At 41.4% G+C, this 19,828-nt stretch overlaps 1 protein-coding gene across 4 annotated transcripts in view; it reads left to right on the top strand.

Moving 5' to 3' along the window:
• LOC126082640 (cyclin-dependent kinase inhibitor 2A-like) overlaps positions 1 to 19,828 on the top strand; it is a 44,415-nt gene that overhangs the window by 11,137 nt on the left and 13,450 nt on the right. The window contains exon 1 of one of the 4 annotated variants that reach the window (XM_049895345.1): positions 5,358 to 5,508. The exons of 1 other annotated variant lie outside the window; for it this stretch is intronic. Coding sequence is in view for 1 of the 3 variants with exons in the window: in XM_049895341.1 (XP_049751298.1) it covers positions 6,136 to 6,319 (184 nt within the window). In the remaining 2 variants the exon portion in view is untranslated. Of the gene's footprint in view, positions 1 to 5,357; positions 5,509 to 6,051; positions 6,320 to 19,828 lie in introns of those variants that run through there. 2 more of the 4 variants (XM_049895341.1, XM_049895342.1) reach the window with 2 other exon arrangements.

Raw genomic sequence — 19,828 nt, 5'->3', positions numbered from 1 at the left:
TTAATCAGACAAGTCAGCAGATTATTATCAACACATGCAGTTTTCTTCTGAAGGGTGAGTTTTGGAAAGATGTGTGCTGAATAGCTCCTCCCTCCACCTGTGAGTCCCTATGCTCTACCACTTTTCCTAGGACACAGCAGTGCCTGTCCCCATCCCCTGTGTCCCTAGCTAACATGCTACCTAGTAAGATAAAATATCTTGCCTGAAATAGTTTTTCATCCTCTACTACTCTCTAATCTCTGGGTTGCCTTTGATACTTAAGAGTTATCACAAATGGGCCTACTCCAGGATGTCACAGTGCTGTCATAAATCCCATCATAAACAGAAGAGTTTAATGTCATCCTCTTTTTAAGTAAAAATTAAATGACATTTCATTTTACATTTGCCCCCAAGTAATTGTTGTATCCAAACGATGGTGTTGGCCTCGGCAGTCACTTGAGGCTAACATACAGGGACTGGTTTTCAACCTCGGCTCCGTATCAGAATTACCCAAGGAGATGTTTTAAAATTCAGATTTACTGACTAACTCCAGATCTACAGAATTAGAATCTCTAGATTTGGGGTTCTGAATTTCTATGATTGTTACTTTAATAATTTTTGCTCAGAGTAAACTTTCAGGCAATACAGAAGGCAAAAAGTACTAAGTAAAAGCTTCCCAAAATCTCCCCATTCCCCCATTCTCACTACCCAGGGGGAAAAACTATTAAAATGTTTTAAATTATCCTTCCAGAAATATATAGGTACAAATAATTGTAAACAACCCTCCCCAACACATACATTTGAAAAGCACAAATGGTATCATACTATCTTGCAACTTGCTTTCTTCAATTAGCAATAGATCCTTGACAATTTCCTTTATCAGTGCATATAGGTGCACTTCATTGTTTTATGGACTTCATTGTTTTATGGCTGCACAGCTTTGTACTTTATGGATGGACCCTAAGTTTTTAAATCAGTATCCTATTGACAAACAAGTAAATTGTTTCCTTTCTTTGTGTGTTTTTTTTGTCACTAGTCACAATGCTATAAAGAATCTTTTTTGCATACTTCAATGAGTCATCTGTAGCAATTTATAGAAGGAGTTGCTGAGCCAGAGTACATTTCTATCTTCTCTGTGTGTGTGTGTATATATATGATCTTTCCACACTTATGTGTATGTGTATATATCTTTCCATACTAATGTGTTTGCGTGTATATACTTATATATACTTCCCAAACTTATGTGAGTTACAAGAGTGGAATTACTGAGTCAAAGGGTTGTTGTTGCGGTTAGGTGCTGTCAAGTCTATATGTATCTATATGTTTATATCTCTATCTTTCCATACATATATATTTCTTTCCAAACATATGTATACTGTATTTATGGAAAGAAATCTATAGTATATGTATTTCCATACATATATTCATATATTTGTGTGTATATCTTTACATACTTACATGAGTTAAAACAGTGGAATTGCTGTGTCAAAGGGTACATATATCACATATAGTTTTGATAGATACTGTAAAGCTGTCTTCCCAAACAACTGCACCAAGTACAATAGTGTATAGTGTATAAGGGTGTTTCCTGACAACTCTGCCACTATTATCACTTTTTATTTTTGCAACACTTATAGGTATATGCCATTGTTCCTGTTTATGTCTCTTTACTAAGCAGTGAGACTGTGCTTTTCATGTAAGTTTTGACAATCTGTTCATTTGTATACTCTCTACTATAAACTGCCTGTTACATTCTTTACATTCTCTATCTTTTTATTGAGTTACCTGGTTACTTACATATTTTAGAAATTAATATATTGTCATATATGTATGAATAATTATTTTGGTTTTAATCTTGTTTATGGTGGCTCTTGTTTTATGCCTTTGGGGTTTTGAGTGTGACATATGCAATGTTAGGAAAGCTTCTGATGGAATTTTGATAATCAAGAGTTATCTGAGGGATAAAGCTAGTGTCCTGGGTCACCATGTGGTGGTGGTTAGGGAGGGAAGCACAAGATGAAAGCTATTCAGTAAGATGTTCTATCTCGTCCTGGAGGATGAATTTGCTAATCCAAATCAGAAAATAATTTTCCTCCATTCAAAAACTCAGAGAATTAACTGTCAGTTATTTAGGCCAATGGAAGAGGGCAAAGAGAAGCTCCAGCATTTGGCGATCATGTCGATGCACAAGTGACCACAGCTAGCACACTCCCTATTGACTCTGCCCTTTGGGATACAACAGAAAGAGCACAGGACTTACAGTCCAAAGACCTTCTTGATGATTCCAGCCCTGGCACTTGCTGCCATGAAGTAATCAAAATTTGGAGCCCTGTAGGCCTCAACTGGAGCCCTGGTGGCACATTGATTAAGTGTTCAGCTGCTAACCAAAAGGCTGGCAGTTCAAATCCACCAGCCACTCCCTGGAAATTCTATGGGGCAGTTCTACTCTGTCCTATAGGGTCGCTATGAGTCAGGATCAACTCAATGGCAACAGGTTTTGGTTTAGGCCTCATCTAGAGTTTCTCTGTGGTTTAAACTGTTAATAAGCTCAGCTGATAACCAAAATGTTGGAAGTTCAAGTCTACCCAAGACTCCTCAGAAGAAAGGTCTGGCAACTTAATTCCAAAATATCAGCCATCAAAAACTCTGTGGAGCACAGTTCTACTCTGACACACATGGGGTCGCTGTGAGTCAGAACTGATGGCAGCTGGTGGTGATGGGCCTCAATTTTCTTACCTGTAAAATAGGGGTAAGAATCTCAAATTTAAAGGGCCACTGTGAGGATACAATAAGTAATACAAGTGAAAGCGTGTACACATAGTTCTACTCAATTTTTGATCACAAATTTTTTGAAGAACATATAGCCAAACATCTTTTTCTTTGGAACAGCACATACTAGTTTTTTGCTAGAGATTCATCTTCCTAATTGTATTTTGCTTCCGCTAATATTAAAATTAGATAGAATTCCCCTGCATACCACAGCTGACAGAGAACAGGTGTTGGGCAGCAGGGGAAAACCAAGATGGAATTTAAAGGTTTAAATTTTAAAATTTACATCCAAAAAACAGAAAGCTTGCTATATATGCATGCTGTCATTCAAATGGCATTCCTCTGAAGTGTAAAGTCTTCCTACTCCCAAGTTTGCGTAGAAATGAAATGGTTATAGGTTAAACTATACAGGTTTAATCAATATACAAAGATCCCTGAATTTAAACTTGGCTGGGAAACTGAGGGTCAGCAGACCCCGCAGGCATGATGAGACAATTTCAAGAGACTGTAATAGAGGCCTCCCCCTCTCACACACACCATGGTTTCTGGTCACAGATAATCACCTTGCCTGGGTCCAGGCAACTCGTCACTCTTCCTTAAATGATATTATCCTGGCATCAAGCAGCATTTGCCCTCTAGCATGCTTTCTCTGGACTGCCCACTTCCCCAAAGTGTCCTTCCTCTGTGATCCATAAAGCCAAATGTCCTAATTATAATTGTGTGTTTTTACCGGACCATCCGTCCTATGAGGTCGGGGAAGGCGTCATGGGTGCAGAGTAAGCCAGAGCAGAATCCTGCTCCCATGGAGCTTACACCCTACCGTGAAGGACAATCAGGCAACACATAAACAAATACAAAAGCAAAATAATTTCTGTACTGCTAAGTGTTGTAATTTCTGAACTGCTAAAAACACTACAGAGAAAATAAACACGGTGATATGGAGCCAGAGAGGGGAAGTTTCTCTGAACGGGGATTCTTAAGAAAGAAGGAGCCAACCTTGTGAAGAGCGAGAAAAACCATTCTTTCCAGGCAGAGGAGATGACAAGTAACAGTGACGGGTACTGTGCTCGGTAAATTCTGAGCAAGTCAATCCTATCGGTGAAGTTCATTTGCCAACATTCAGGCAGATACTTACGAGTCCCTGGACGGCGCCAACGGTTAAGCCCTGAACTACTTGCAGAAAGGTTGGTGGTTCAAATAACCCAGAAACGCCAGAGCAAACAGGCCTGGCGATCTGCTTCTGAAAGATTGCCGTGGCGCAGCTCTACTCTGCACACATGGGACTGCCATGAGTCAGAAGGTACCTAAGGGAAACTAACAACAAGAAAACCAAAAAAAAAAAAAAAAAAAAATCTGTTGCCGTCGAGTCGATTCTGACTCATAGCGACCGTAGTCCCTAATTAAGCTGGTTCTTCTGTCGTAGAGTTTGGACAAGGGCCGCGACGATGTCACGTGACGGGGTGGGGGTGGGGAAAGGAAGAAGGCTGACCCTCAACCGGGCCCTGACTGAGTTACCGCACGGCCTTAGACAGGTGCCTTGACCAATCCAGGCCTCAGTTTCCTCCTCCATGAAGTGAGGGACTTGGCGTCTCACCTCCAAGGCCTGGTCAGCTCTCACGCTGTAGTCCCACGTCTGCGGCTAGGCCACTAGGCCCGGGCGCATGTCTGGGAAGCCGCTGCGAGGCCGGCCACATTTCCAGACTCCCCAGACTGGGCCTAGCTCTGCATCTTCTGACACAAGCCCGCCAGGCCCGGCCTAGCTCCGGCCAGAGCCCGACCTACGGCAGGCCCCGGGGCTAGTGTACCAGGCCAGCGCCGCCCGAAAACGGCGTCCTGGGCTCGACTTCCCGTTTTTCCGGGAGCCGCGGGCCCGCGTCCGAGCTCCAGCTCCGAGGGCCGGGCCCGGAGAGGCTGCGCTCTGCAACCCGGCTCCTCGGTGTCCTCAGGCCGCCTGCGTGTCCTCAACTCACCCCTCCTTTATGCTGCCGCTTCCTTTCTTCCCCCGCTTTCCTGTTCCGAGTGGACTGCTGGGGCGGGGGGGCTACCGAAAGGGTCAGTGATGTGGGGGAGGAGAGCGGGGAGGAGAGCGGAGAGGGACCATGCTGGGGACACAGGCAGCGAGAGCCCAGGGCGGCCAAGCGCCGGGCGGAGGAGGAGGCGGAGGCTGCCGGCGGCCGCTCGGAGGAGACCGGCGACCCGAGCGACAGGCAAACGCCGGCGACCGGAGCCGTGGGGGAGGGGAGCACGGCGGGCAGGAAAGAGGAAGAAACTCTCAGATGCTTCGCGGGGTCTTTAAGGTTAAAACCGAAAATAAAAAGTGCCTGGATGAAGCGGCCCCGGCTCTCACCTCCGCCCGGCCATCTAGGCGACGCCGGGAGCTGGGGGGAAGGGGCGCCCGACGCAGCCGGGGACCCGGCGCGGCCCCGCCTACCTGGTCCGCGCGGCTGGAGCTCCAGTGGCGCCAGCGCCGCGCAGTGTCCACAGGTCGCGTGGGCTGCGTGCAGCGGTTGTCTTTAATTTCGCTCGTATTCCGAATCTAGAAGTGAGGCGTAGCGGCCATTTCTTGCCAAACTGACATCCAGCCTCCTGATTGGCGGGTAGCGCAATGAGGTGACCTGGCTTTTCTGTCTTTTTCTCTTTTTAAATTTCCCGGTTTGGAGACACGGAAGCCGCTCGGCGACAGGCGCGAAGAAGCAAGGCAGGGAGGCGCGGGAGAGGGGCGCGGGCAGGACCAGAGCCGGGGGAGCACTGCGGTTCCTGGTAGGGGCGTGTCGAGGGACGGATGTTGCAAGGGGCGGGCCTGCCTGCAGATGCGTTCGGGCGTCAGGCCTGGGGCTGTCACCGCGTGGGGCGTCCGCGCTGAGATGGGAAAGGCGGGGAGGACCGCGGAGAGGGCGGGAAAGCGGCCGGGGGGAGGGCGAGGAGCCCCGGGTGCGAGCCGCCGCGCGCGTGCCCCTCGCTCGGCGCCAGGGCCGCCTCTCCGCGCGCGTTCCGGGCGCAGAGCGGTTCTGAGGTCTCGGGAGTCCGGAGAGCGCGGGCGCGCACCTGCGGGCGGAGGGGGGGGGGCGGTGCGCGCGCTCCGCCCGGAGAGCGGTTCTGAGACCCCCGGAGTCCAAGGAGCGCGGGCGCGCGCCTGCGGGCGGGGACAGGAGGGCGGGCGGGCGGGGGGCGGCGCGCGCGCTCCGGGCGCAGAGAGGTACTGAGGTCTCGGGAGTCCGGGGAACGCGGGCGCGCGCCTGCGGGCGGGGACAGGAGAGCGGGCGGGGGGCGGTGCGCGGGCTCCGGCGCGCGGGCTCCGAGCTGCCATCGGGGGGCGGGGGCGGCGCTGCCTACCTCGTCTACAGAAAGCGCCGCAGCAAGTGCCTGCGCGGCGAAGGCAGCGAGAGCATGGTGCGGAGGTTCTTGGTGACCGTCCGGATCCGGCGCGCGTGCGGCCCGCCGCGAGTGAGGTCTTTCGTGGTGCACGTCGCGCGGCCCGCGAGGGAGTGGGCAGCGCCGGGGCCGCGAGCCCTCGTGCTGAGGCTAGTGAGGAGCCAGCGCAGAGGGCAGCCGCCGCATCCTAGAAGACCAGGTAGGAAAGGCCCTCGACCAGTCCTGGGCGGACTCGGCACTTGAATGATTGTGTTTGGTGTGATTAGTAAACAGATAAGTCATCCTCCGGACGAGGCGAGGAGGAGCAGGTTGGGGTGGGGGACGGCTCTTTGCACTGTTTCTCTGTTTCTTAGAGGTGAGGTTCTGCCGAGACATTGAGCCCGGAGCCCTCTTCACACGCCTCCCCAACCCTCTGAAACTGTGGGGAGAACAAGAAGATTCTCAAATCACCATAGAAGCCAGTGACTCCTGAATTTCCTGGGCGGGAGTTTGTAGACCACCCTGTCTCTTCTCCCCCCACCTCCACCCCCAGTTCGTCTCTCCTTTGGTTAAAGTGTATTTTGAACTGTCTTTATTTCACCCAGGGTTGAAAATAAATTGCTAACGGCCCCCCAGTTTTAGTTTTCTGGAAGCCGCCTTTTTTCTCCCCAGCCGGGGTCAGCCTTCCCGCCTTCCAAGGGCAGTTAAGGAGACGCGGGAGGGTGGGGACACGTACACGGTTTGACTGTCCCAAATAGTAAGGCTGATCGAAGGATCAGTAAATAGTGTTAAGAGCAGACACTTGTTACTCCGGGATGTGGCAGCCCAGAGAGAAAGGGACTTTCATGGGAAGTCGTAGGCTACCTATTTGGTTGGCAGAGCGATTGAACCTGTTCAGTACGATGCCCCGTATGTTTAACAGACATGGGACTACAGTGATGTCCCTGAGGAATCACAACTGATCATATTTGAATCATCTCGGACCACAGTGAACGCTTTTTAAAAAACTGAGGCCTACTCTTTAAAAACAAAAGCTGAAGTGATTTTCTCCTCGCATCAGATTAATCTTCACAGAGTCGGTGTCATTCCCTATGACCAGGATAATTGAAAAAAAAATGCAGTTACAATATGCAGAATCCTAATTCGAATTTGGATAATAAGGCTAAAATTAACTTAGTGAGGCTTCGCTTTTGTAACTTGTGACGTGGTGTCTACAGGAATCTTCCAAAAGCAGAGGCCAGGGAGGGGGAAAAAAGAAACGTTTTATTGCAACGTTTGTGGGGTTTTTGACATGAAAATGTAAAACTGTTAAAAACAATCAGTGTTTAATTTGATGCTTTTATTTCTGTTAGCAAAAATCTAGGAAAAATTTACAGGATAAATACACATTTTTTTATATGATTCTGGAAGTTCCGTTTAAAAAAAAAACAGGTGAAGGAGATTATAAAAATCTTCAGGGTGTGTAGTTGGACTTGATTTTAGTTCATTTTGAAACATTAATAAGACCTTGTTTGTTCTTTAAATGGTCCTTTATTAACATTTAGCTACTGTGATGTATAAGTGCTTGAATATCATAGTTGTATTACTTTCTCTATATGAAATTACTTTATTTAACATTAGGTTGTGTCTAGATAGCTATAGTAACAAAGTAGAATTTTTAATCTATATGAATACTATAGGTATGCTTTCTATTTTAGGAGTATAAAACATTTTCCGGTTACTTTGAAGGTAGAGGATATATTCCTTTTTTTATTGTATAAAATGTAAAAAATTAAAAATGATAGGTTCATTGAAAGTAACTATTCATTTCTTGTTATTTAGGGATTAGCCTATTTTTAGGAATGATGTATAAAATCATTTTAAAATACATTCACAATGTGAAAAGCCCCATTTTCACCAGGCATGTGAATATAGAACACATGGCTTGAATAGAAAAGAATGTAAGTCTTGAGAATATGTGCAATTCTCCAACTTCATTTATGAAAGAGTACATATAATGAACACCTGGGGTATTATAAATAATATGTGACTATGTTTTTCACATCAATATATATTATGCCTATAGTTATACTGATTTAAGAATATATATAAATGCTAATTATATTTCGCCTTATGCAAAATGTTGGCAGCTCCAAGTATTAAAAAAAAATTCTTGTATAAGTTATTTAATGTGAGTGTAAATATATAAGGTGCTATTTTTTTAACATTTTTTTTAAGTTTCTGCAAATGTGTTCATTATGACTTTTTTATGTTTATGTGACTGGAAAGTATGTATAATAAAGTTCCGCATTATTAGTTGCTTATCTACACATACCTGACGAATTACGTCAATTGATTTGTTGCTTCTACTTTGGCATGTTTGTGAATAGTCGTGTTTTTATTATTAATTTAAATATTCATTGTATTTATTGATATACAGGAATTCTCAGTGTTTTTTTTTTTCATTTAACAACGTAATGTTCTCTCAAGGTGGGTACTGTGTAGATAACACAAATCATTATTCTCAGTGTCTACATGGCCCCCAGTTTATATGTTCTAAGTGAGGAATAACTCTTTCAGAAGCCAAGATTTACTATTAATTTATTTCTTCAATGACTTGATTTTTTTTTTTTTTTTAAGAATTGTCTTCCTAAAGTAGCAACAACACAGGCTATTGCCGTATACGTTCATAATATTTTAGAGGTCTGCTCTTACATGTTAGTTTGCCGGTACAGTTAAGCAAAACCATTTTCCCAATATGTAAACTATTTCCTGTTAGCAAAGTGACCCAAATCATCTCAAAACTACTTTTTTAAGCCAGAGCTGAACACTTGGCCCAGTGTTTTAAGCTTTTGAAAGCCTTTATTCCTTTCTGAGAAACATAAAAACCTTCACTTGCGCCTCTCCCTACTCAAACACCCTAGGCCAGAGAGTCCCTCTGTTGCAAAACTCAACCAGATTAAAAGGTTTTGTGGTGCCTTGTCTTTGTCGGTTTAAATTACATAAACAATGGGTACTGTTTCATTTTCTAAATTTTGAATTACAATATTGAATATGCTTTTTTCAAACTACAGTTCTCTGAATTATGATGCACACATACCTGATCCCTGACTTTGCAACCATTTATTGCCTGACAAGGTTAATGCACTTTTCTTAAACACCTCATCAGCAAGTAAAACAATTCTGTAGTATGAATCAAGAACTTTAAATATATCCATACACTTTCATTTAGTTATTCCATATCTAGGCATTATCCTAAAGAAAGTTGTGATAAAGTTCAATACACAAAGATAAATAGTAAGCAATTAAAAATAGCCTAAAAATATAGCAATAAGGTCGTGTTAAAATATGGTACAATTATTCCCTGGAATCTTAGACAACCATTAATCATCATCATGTTTTTGAAGAATATTTAATAGAATGTGAAATGACTGCATTATAAAGTTAGGTGATTTAAGAAAATATACAAGATTCGAGATAGTAGCAAATCTTTCTTTTCCTCTTTTATCTCTCTGCTTTTATTTACCTAAGTATCATTTAAAATATTATGAATATTTACCAAAATATCTCAGGATGGGGGCGGGAAGACCACCAATAAAAATATACGCTATTTTCAAAGCCTTTGTTTCTGAAACAAGCGGACTGTATGGGATGAACTAAGAGCTTCCTTCGCACTGGGTGGATGGGGAGGAAGAGCGGGCGAGGAAACTGAGTTTTACAGGCATCATATATGTGAAGGTAGCTCCTTAAGGTTTGTAGAAAAGCGTGAGGAGATTGGAACTCCAGACTCTGACGCACGCTGTACCTGTTCACCATGTATTTCCCTTTTAAAATAAGCTGTAAATACGTAGTAAATCTGTAGCTACATCATTTCCAAAGAGCCTGGGTGTTAGGCCTCTGCTCCCAGCAGTTGCCTCTCAGGATGCCATCGCGCTCCTCCCATCCCTCCGCCGGACTACACCTGGCTGCCTTGTGCAGCCCGGCTGAAAACCCTGGGGGTGCAAAGGGCGTTTCTGGAACCCCTACAGAGTGCCTGCGTAAGGCAAGACCCTTGGCTGCTGGGACCTGGATTTCTCCATCCCCCAGCTCTGATCCAGGGATTTAATGGGCAGCGGGGTTCCGGGAGTGGGGAGACAGGATCCTCCGGCGAGAGATTAGAGACAGGGTCTACTTACCACCCCCCCTCCCGCCCCTGCAAGCACACCTTGTACTAGGTCCCCTAGACCTCCCCCCTCCCCCAACTATCATCCGCAGATAAAATGTGACTAGGATAGCGATAACTGCTGGATATACGTAGTGCAGAACTGGATTGACGTTTTGCCCGGCGGCCGGCGGCGAGGGTGGGGGCAGGCAGAGTATGATTGGGTCGTGTGGATTCGAGAAGGGCGCAGGGATGGGACAGGGGGCATCTAGGTCACCTCCCCACTTGAAACTGGCTAGCCTTTGGGGGGCGCGGGGGGGGGGGCGGGGGGGGGCCGGGCTCTCCAGGGAAAACTTACTTCCTATACTCTCTGACCATTCCGTTCCCTCCCACGCCTGGTGGAGACTTAGGAGTGTTGAGAGGCTTCGTGCTCTCCTTGCTTCTCTGCGGATGCGGGAAGGTACCGAGAATGGGAGGTACCATTTTTTCCAGTAATGATGGCTCATAACTGTTCTCTTTTTATATTGCAGTTTTCCCCATGTTTGGAAACTGTCGCCTTCAGTTAAAACCTTCAAATAAAACCATTGATTAGAATGAAAAAACGTCAGTAGCTATTAATAGCAAGATCCGCTTCTACGACAGAGTAAGCCAGGTGATGGAAGAAACATTGGGAATAAATGGTTTTGTTCAGTGGGGGAAGGAAGGTTGTTTTAAAGGCTCCAATCCTTCCTAGAAAATGGCCACCATTTTGAGACCCCAACAGATTCACCATATTCTCACGTTATTTCAATCTGGCAAGCCCACTTGTATTTACAAAATGTTGAATTTATTAGATGTTAGCAGCGTTATTTTTTTTTTTGAAGGGAGAATTTAAAAAAAAACTCAGTGTGTCTCAGTGTAGTTATTTACTTCATGATCCCTGAAATGATTGTTGCTTTTGAGCAAAACTACAATAATAATACATATGCATATGCTCAAATGCAGCTAATGTTTTTCATTCTAATCAATGAATTTATTTGAATGTTTTAACACTCGCATCTGTGAAGGTGGCTTCTTAAGGTTTGGGGAAAGCCTGAGGGGACTGGGACTTCAAACTCTAATGCACGCTGTGCGTGTTCACCATGTATTTATTTTCGTTTTTAAATAAGCTGTAAAAAAAAAAAAAAAAAAAAAAAAAACGATAAATCTGTAGCTATGTTGTTTCCAAAGAACCTGAATGTTAGGCCTCTGCTCAGGGCACTTGCCCCTCAGAATCCCACTTCTTCCCTTCCCCACCCCCTTGCCAGACTGCGTCAGGCTGGGACTTGAAGCTGGAAGTTTGCACGTCACTGCCGGACTCCCGGCTGAAAACCCCCGAGGGTGTTTATTTGAATGTTAAACATTTTATTTGCATGTTTTCAAACGGGGAAAGCTGCAATATAAAGTGAAAAACATCCTGAGCCATCATTACTGGAAAAATGATACCTGACGCTCTCGCTATCCTCAAAATCAACTGGACAGCACGCGACACAGAACCTTAGAGAAGTAGTAACGTTAAAACTGTCAATTGCAAAATTCAAATGCCCAAAGCATCAGAAGTCTTTTTAAAAAGAGTAAGTTTTTTTAATTATTATTATTATTATTATAAGTAACATTGACTTTGTTTATGATAATGTAAAGGTTTTATCACAAAGGACTTTTTAAATTCTCAAATAGTTTTGTTTTCCCCTTCAGCTTCAAAACAAAATCTCAGCATTTATTTAAATGGTTGTGAAGCCCTGTAGGAATTTTTTAAGGAAGAAAAGTGTTGTAGAGGTTCAGAATTATATGAACAAAGATATGTAATCGCTTAAGCAAATTGAAACTAATAAAATTGTGCAATCTGAGTAATGTAAACAGAAACACCTTTACCTTCTTGTTTTAACCATGAGGGTAATGATAAGTCAAAGCGGTAAGGCAGAGGTTATCAGTAGCATCATTACTTGGGCTGCTGTTACAAACACACGTTTCTGGGACTCTTTTAGAAAAAAAAAAAAAGAGAGAGACTCTAATTCAGCAGGTTTGATGTGCATCCGCGTTTTAAACAAGCACTTGAGGGATTTTGTTGCAAGGGGTTCATTGGGACACAATATGAGAAACATGGCAAAAATTTTTCAACCTTGTTTTAACTTTTTATTTTTAAATTGAGGTCCAGGCTTTTAGATAAGATTTAAAATTTTAGAACCAGTCACACTTTTGGTGCCAAGAAGGACAATGTGAGCCTAAATAATCAGTAGAGGAACTATTTCAATAAATGGAAGACACTGTGTCTGAATTACAAAAAGCAGTTTCACTTTCCCTGCCTTTAGGCCCTTATGATCCACGTTCAGACATGATTTTGGAGGTGTCTGCCACATGTGCTTATGCAGGCTAGAGCTTATGGCAAAAGCCTGAAAATGCTGCCCTACGGAGACCCCTGGGATTCTGGGCTAGAAAGTTGCCAGATTCTGCAGCAGGATACACGCCATTTGAAAAGCAATTACTCACCTGCTATTTTTTTATATTGGGCATTGATTGAGACTGCCTCAATAGCAGAAGGACATAAACTCATACTAAGACCTGAAATACCTATAATGTCTTGGGTGAAGTCATGGATTGAATTGTGTCCCCCCACCCCCCCCCAAAAAAATCTGTCAATTTGGCAAGGCAATGATCCCTAGTATTGTGATTATCCGCGGTTTGGGGATCTGATGTGATTTTCCTATGTGTTGTGTAAATCCTACCCCTGTGATGTCTATGAGGTAGGATTAGAGGCAGTTATGTTAATGAGGCAGGACTCAGTCTATAAGATTGTGTCTTTAGTCAATCTCTTTTGAGAAATAAAAGAGAGAAGCAAACAGAGATGGGGGACCTCTTACCACCAAGAAAGCAATGCCAGGAGAAAAGTGCATCCTTTAGACCAGACGTTCCTGTACTGAGAAGCTCCTAAGGCAGGGAAAGATTGATGACAAGGACCTTGCCCAAGAACCGACACGGAGAGAAAGCCCTCCCCTAGAGCTAAAAAAAAAAAATAGAGCTAGCACCCTCAATTTGGACTTCTAGCCTCCTAAACTGTGAGATAATAAAATTCTTTTTGTTAAAGCCAAATAAATAGAGGAGATCCTTTATCACTACGAGATCCTTCTGAATTGGCAAGGTTGGTCTCTTAGATTTCAGATTTTTTTAAATCAGAACACATTTGGGATATGGGAAGGACATGACGTAATATACTTGTGTGTTAAATCTTGCAGCACCAGACATAAAATTTCCACTTATAATATTTATGGATATCTTTCCTTTTTAAAATACTATATATACTTAACCCCCGTTTCCACAAGATGGATCTCTGTCTATATATGTGTGTGTGTGTGTATATATGTATATATATATATATATATATATATATATATATATATATATTTGGTACATACCTTCAAGTTGATTTCAACTCCTAGTAACCCTAAAGGATAGAGTAGAACTGCCCCATCGGGTTTTCTAGGCTGTAATCTTTATGGGAATAGATCATCAAGTCTCTCTCTCTCTCTCTCTCTCTCTCTCTATATATATATACAGACACACACACACACGCTAGTAATAAGGCTTCTTTCCTTTAATTTTCTTATACAAACCAGATTGGTAAACATGACAAAAAACATAAAACCATGTAGTAGAGAAAAAAACAAAACGTAGATGGGTGTTATAAGTTTAAATTATGTTTATTTCAAATCAAATTAAATTGCAGTAAAATGTGTGATCACAACACAGTATATAGGACTTATGGACTAAATGATGGGTCCTTGTGTCTCTGTAAAAGCACATTGGCAAGGGGGAAATTATATATATATGAATAATATAAGCTAAAGGATAATTTCAAATTACAAAAATGTATATAATGTCTTCTAAATTATAATCATAATTTTTCTGCTTTTAAGCTGGGATTTGTCTAATGTTATGCCAATGACTTTGCTGATGTATTAGAAAAAAAGCCTATGTTTTGCTTTCTTTTTTCAAGTGCCACCATTTTCTTGCTCTGTAAAGCTCTCAGGCTGCCAGATCATCTGACTCAGCAATTGTTCAACACTCTCTCTCAATTTTAAAGAAACAGCAGCCATTCAAAGAATAGCAGTAACTCCCCCCAATTGAAAATCATCCCCCCCCATAGATAAGTAGTATCTTGTAACTTTAAACTAATTCTTAAGTGATCATACAACAGGGAACACTTGGAGGCTTCCTTCATGCAGTTTACATGCCAAATAGTTCAAGTCGAATACATTTTATGTAATATATGGTTTTTTAAATAAACTTATTAAAATGTTCCTCCAAAAGCATATGCTCAAATTCTTTTTTCCCTCAAAAACAATTATAAGGACCTTAATAGCAATAGAGAATTTTTGTTTACGTGACCTCATTTAACTCTTACAGTATCCTTATGTTTTAGGTATTTTATTCTCATTTCACAGATTTGGACACTTAGTCTCAGGTAGGTTGTATGGCCCGCACACTCATTGACAAGTAATTGGTATACAATTGAATTTGACGTGCTTCTTAACCCAGTGCCTTCACCACACGATAACGGCCTCTTGGTTTCAGTTCCATCTCTGCGTGTTAAATGCTGTTTTGTAAATGATTTAACACCCATTGGGCCCCTGTTTTTCTCAATATTAGCCATGTATATCCTAGTAAATATTTATTGATTGAATGAATTAGAAAGTTCTGAAAAATAATATAGTAATAACTGAAGTCTTTTTTGGCCTCTAAAACTCACTGAATCTCATAATAAAACAAGGAGGTTAACTTCTTTCAGGAATCTATTTCTAACCCAGAATAGAACTTTTTAAATATAAATATGAATTACTTATTTGCACTTTTTAAAAGCAATAAATGGGAAACCTCTGCATCAGCATAGGAACCACTTGACATATGATGATGAAAGATCACTTTCTTGGAATTCATATGCCCTGTGAATAGATTCTGTTTGCTTTACTTACTAGCTGTGTGGCATTAGAGCTAAGTACTTAAACCTTCAGTGCTTCCATTTTCTCATCTGTAAACCTAAGGCAGAACCCCACAGTATTCACGTAATAAGAACTAGATAAACTAATGTATATAAAGATACATTATAAACTTTCAAGTAGCCACATTTGTTAGTTTTATTAAATGCCTAACTATGCCCTTAAGAAAGCACATCAGTTTACTTTGACAGTAATTGCCTAGTTCATTAGAATTTAATCATTTAGAGTATTGGAAATTCCTGAACTCCATTTTAAAGAATATACATTTCATAAAAGATATATTTATTTAAATCCCTGGCCCATTCCAAGATGTCACCCCGAATCAGTATAAATGTGGCTACTTTTTTACCTATACCTGTACAGAAACCCTGTATGATGGCCTTTAGAGTGTGACTCTAAGCTCTTCTACTATTCATAGTCATTAATAGATATTAAACAATGTCTGTGAACCTCTGTTTTCTAAGGTGGGAAATTAAGCTAATTTTAGAAAACTGGGAAGTGTAGAGGTAAGAGTTATTGGACTGACTTCAGTCTACCAGAAAATTCAATAACCCAGAATGATAATTTCTAGAGGAAGCCTTCAAGGTAAATAGATTAATTCCTTCAGGAGGGTCATCACAGACTGAATATCTGAATTAATAATTTTGACACAGAACAATTCTAAAAATTCCTTAATACAGAAAATACAGTGTGTGCGTGTATGTGTGTGTGTGTATTTGGAGGGTGGAAGAACAGAAGGGTAGAGACATTAAAATCATCCTCAAAGTCATCAAAATGTCTGTCTTAGAGAGTGACCTTCAATTATCTTATGCATATTTGGAGAAGTTAGAAGTAGAACAGCAAAGAGACACAATACATGAAATACTATACTTCCTTAGTGCTAAATTAACTTAGGTGTATAAAATCAGTACAGAGTAAACATAAAGAGTATTCTGTGATTTTTTTTTAATGAAGTCTGAAAGTTATGATCTTAACCATAAGAAATAAGGTAAAACCAGAGACTCAAAGGAAAACATGAGTAGAAATGTCAAATCTGTAAGTGAAAGGGAAGCATTTCCGTGATATAATCAGAGTTGATATATTTCATCATGAGGTTGATTCCTCCCAGGGGAGCATAATCACATATCAGGTGAAGAATATGACTTAAAGAAGAGTGGTCCAACACAAGAAATTCTTCTTATGATCCTTTACAATATCAAACAAACATTTCCAAAGAAAAATAAACACAACAGTAAGACTGTAGCCCCAAGGAGGCAGGCTACTTGTAAAGTGGAGCTGGGGACAACCAGTAATCCATTTGAAGAGGAAAGTGTATCTCTGAATATAGATGATACTCCTGAAATTACAGTGCCCTAAGTCTTTATAAAGCCCAGCCAGTCAACCATGATTACTCAATTCCTATCCTCAAGTGTAAAAACTGAAAACTATATTACTTCTCTGTGAATTTCAACAGTATTTCTACATTCTAATAGCACATGCATTCCTTAGCAGAAATGGTATATTATGTGTGTTTGTAGGAGGGATACCCTCAATGAGATTGATTGAGACAGTACCCACAACAATATTTGGACTCAGACATACCAACAGTTATGAAAATGGCACACAACAGGTAACTTTTCATTCCTGTTACACATAAGGTCACCATGAGCCAGAACTGACTCTCTGAACTGGCAACTAACAACAGCAACGTGTGTTCATGGTTAGCAATTCAGAGGGCAGTGTGTGTTTGAAAGGAGAAAATCTATCCCAAACAGAGTGTGCCATGTTATAACAAAAGAACTCCCACAAAAGCCATCCCACCAAACAGGAGAAAGAGGGACATTGGAAATAGGGGCTTAGAGGAAGTAAATTTAGCTATTCCACGGTTTAACCCATAGATTCCCCATTGTACTTTCCACTTGAAAAGCACTCCAAAAAGCAGAAATAGTGGTGGTGGGTGGTAAAGAATGCAGAGGAAACGGTGAATGTAGTGACACACTCCAGTGTGGCTTCCTGTGATTTGAGGAGGTTTTTTTGAGGGAGTTTTATTATATAACATGACCAACTTTGTTTCAAAGAAGCTCTGTTTTCAGGGATTTAAAATGGGTTAGGATTCAAAGAAAAAAAAAATTTTTTTTTAGAAGGTGTTTATTTTTTCAAGCCACAGATACCTGCCAGAATGTACAGAAATTAAGGGAGGAAAATACTCAAAAAGAAATTGACTTACATAGCTTAAGTCAGTAACGCAATAGTAAATGTCTTATCTATTCCCAAGAAAAAGGATAAGTTCCACTTACCGAGAGCCTACTGTGTGGCCAATATTTTTACATATCTGACATCCCTTATCCCTCATAGTAATCCTATGAAGTGAGTTTTATTAACCTCACTCTTTGAGATGAGGAAATGGAGGCTCAAAGAATTTACGTAATGATTCAAACCCACAGTGCTGGTAAATGAGGCTCCATGTTGATCTGAGTCTAAAGACGAGGAATTTTTCATTACCCTGCACTGAATTGCATCTCCTCCCAGATTATGTTTAAGGATCTTGTTGACATCCTCACCCACATCTTTCTAAATCAGAGTAAGTAGCTGTGGTCATAGAATACAGAGAGGAACTGAGTTCAGCTCAGATGTGCCGCAAACATTTATGAACTGGGTAGCCTTGGCAGCGTACCACCCTCCCGTTTCCTTCTCTATAAATCCAAGGGATGGCTTTTTGAAAAGCAGTTTCGTAGTATGTGTCCGTAGCCTTATGCTCTGAAAAACTGCAATACTGTTTATATAAACCCCAATTAAAAACACTCTAAGTATTTGACAACAGAGGCATCACTAAGTAAATTATAACACATTTTTTTCCCAGTGGAATATTGTGTAGCTATTAAAAGTAATGTTTACAAAGAATTTTTGGAGAATTGTGGAAAAGGCTTTAATGGTAACTGAAAGGAAAAACTCATTTCAAAATATTATAATATCAACCAAGTAAAGACCAAGCGAAGAAAATTACAGGAAGGAAATATTTCAAAATTTTTGAAACAAAATATTTCAAACACCGTTAATGCTCCTGTGCAGTATAATTTTTCATTTTCTCTATGCAGTTTGTTGTTTAAATGTTTTTACATATGTGAGTGATAACCAGAAAAGAAAAAAACATTCAGAACTAGATTAAAGTGATCTGGAGGGGATTTCCAGATCCAAACTTTTATTATGTGTGTTACAACCCAAGAATGAGAACGCAGAAATATAGCGGTTCCTGAAAGTGGGGATCCTGTCACCTTGGTCCAGGTTTCACAGCCTGCCTGAAAGCTCAGGCCTCAGAGGAACAAGCATTGCTAAGTTATCTACCATATACCGTAGGAAGTAAACAACAGGGAAACAGATGTAGTAGTGAGGAGGACATAGACCTCCAGACAGAACTGGAAACTTCTAGTTTGAACTCCATCTCCATGTGCATTGTTACTTAAGCACTCTGGGAACAGACACACACACTGTGCTAATCCTTTAATTTTCTCACCTAGCCGGATGGCTACAATGGATATAAATAATCCACCATAAGGATATTCCTCAATGTACAAAAACAGGCATTTACAAAAACAGTTAAGTTGGGAATGATTGTTTCCATAGGCTGCAAAGATTTCTCATTTCACAGGAATCCACTCTAGAGATACTTTTAATGGTAAATTCCTTATGTAGATTTAAAATCACATTTGTTTGATACTCAATTTAGACAAGACAGCTGCTATGTAACATGCAATACACTTCTAAGTTATCCACAAAATACTTTTGGGAAGGTGACCATAGGCACTGCAGATTCTATACCTAGATAGAACTTTGGAAACTAAGATTTAAAAAGTATCACTTACTCTAATTATGCATTAAGTGCATGGTGAGTTAAAGCTTTTGAATTTTGTACTTCCTGCTAAAGTCCTGTTTGAGCAGGGAGAAAGATTTTGCAATAATTCTGAGTAAGAGATAGCATAGAACCCTTAAGAGTAGTCATAGAGCCTTACTCAGAGTAGTCACTCAATAACTGTGCTATATTGAATTTAATTAAATAGAGAAAAGTAAAAGAAGAAAATGTCCTCCATATTAAAATTTTAGAAACTTATTTTGGGGGACACATTGCCCTTAGCAAACCTGTTTGGAGGTCTGTTCTGCTTTCTCAGAGCCCTCCCTCAAAGCTCCTACATATTCCTTTTGTGGAAAAAAATAGCTCAAGGAAAACTTCTCATTGCTTGCCATTCTTCACTTAAAAAAGAGCTCCTTTTCCACTTAAAATACCCTAATCATCCAGGTTGGGACCAAGCCCTCATAATTCTTACCCAGGGGCACTTTTCTTGTTGGAGCTGGGCAACAATCCTTAGAGGTACAGTTGTTACTATATCCACCTTGTAAACAAGGACACAGAAGCTAGAAGAATGTATCACTTGCTTACGGTGACAAGGGAGGTGGTAGAGCTAAGCTTGGGACTCTGTTTTCCTTACATTATTCACTCTTTCTAAATAATGTGAGAGGCATGAATTATTCTTCCATTTCCTTGGTCTTAGAACAATTTTTTATTGTGCCCAGTATCATGTCCTAGAACCCATCTATCCAGGCTTTACATTGTCATGCCTAGACACCC

This window comes from Elephas maximus, chromosome 9 (assembly GCF_024166365.1).
Source record: "Elephas maximus indicus isolate mEleMax1 chromosome 9, mEleMax1 primary haplotype, whole genome shotgun sequence".
NCBI classification, from domain to species: Eukaryota; Metazoa; Chordata; class Mammalia; order Proboscidea; family Elephantidae; genus Elephas; species Elephas maximus.
The sequence above is the reverse complement of the archived record's forward strand: the minus strand, read 5'-3'. Positions and strand labels throughout refer to the sequence as shown.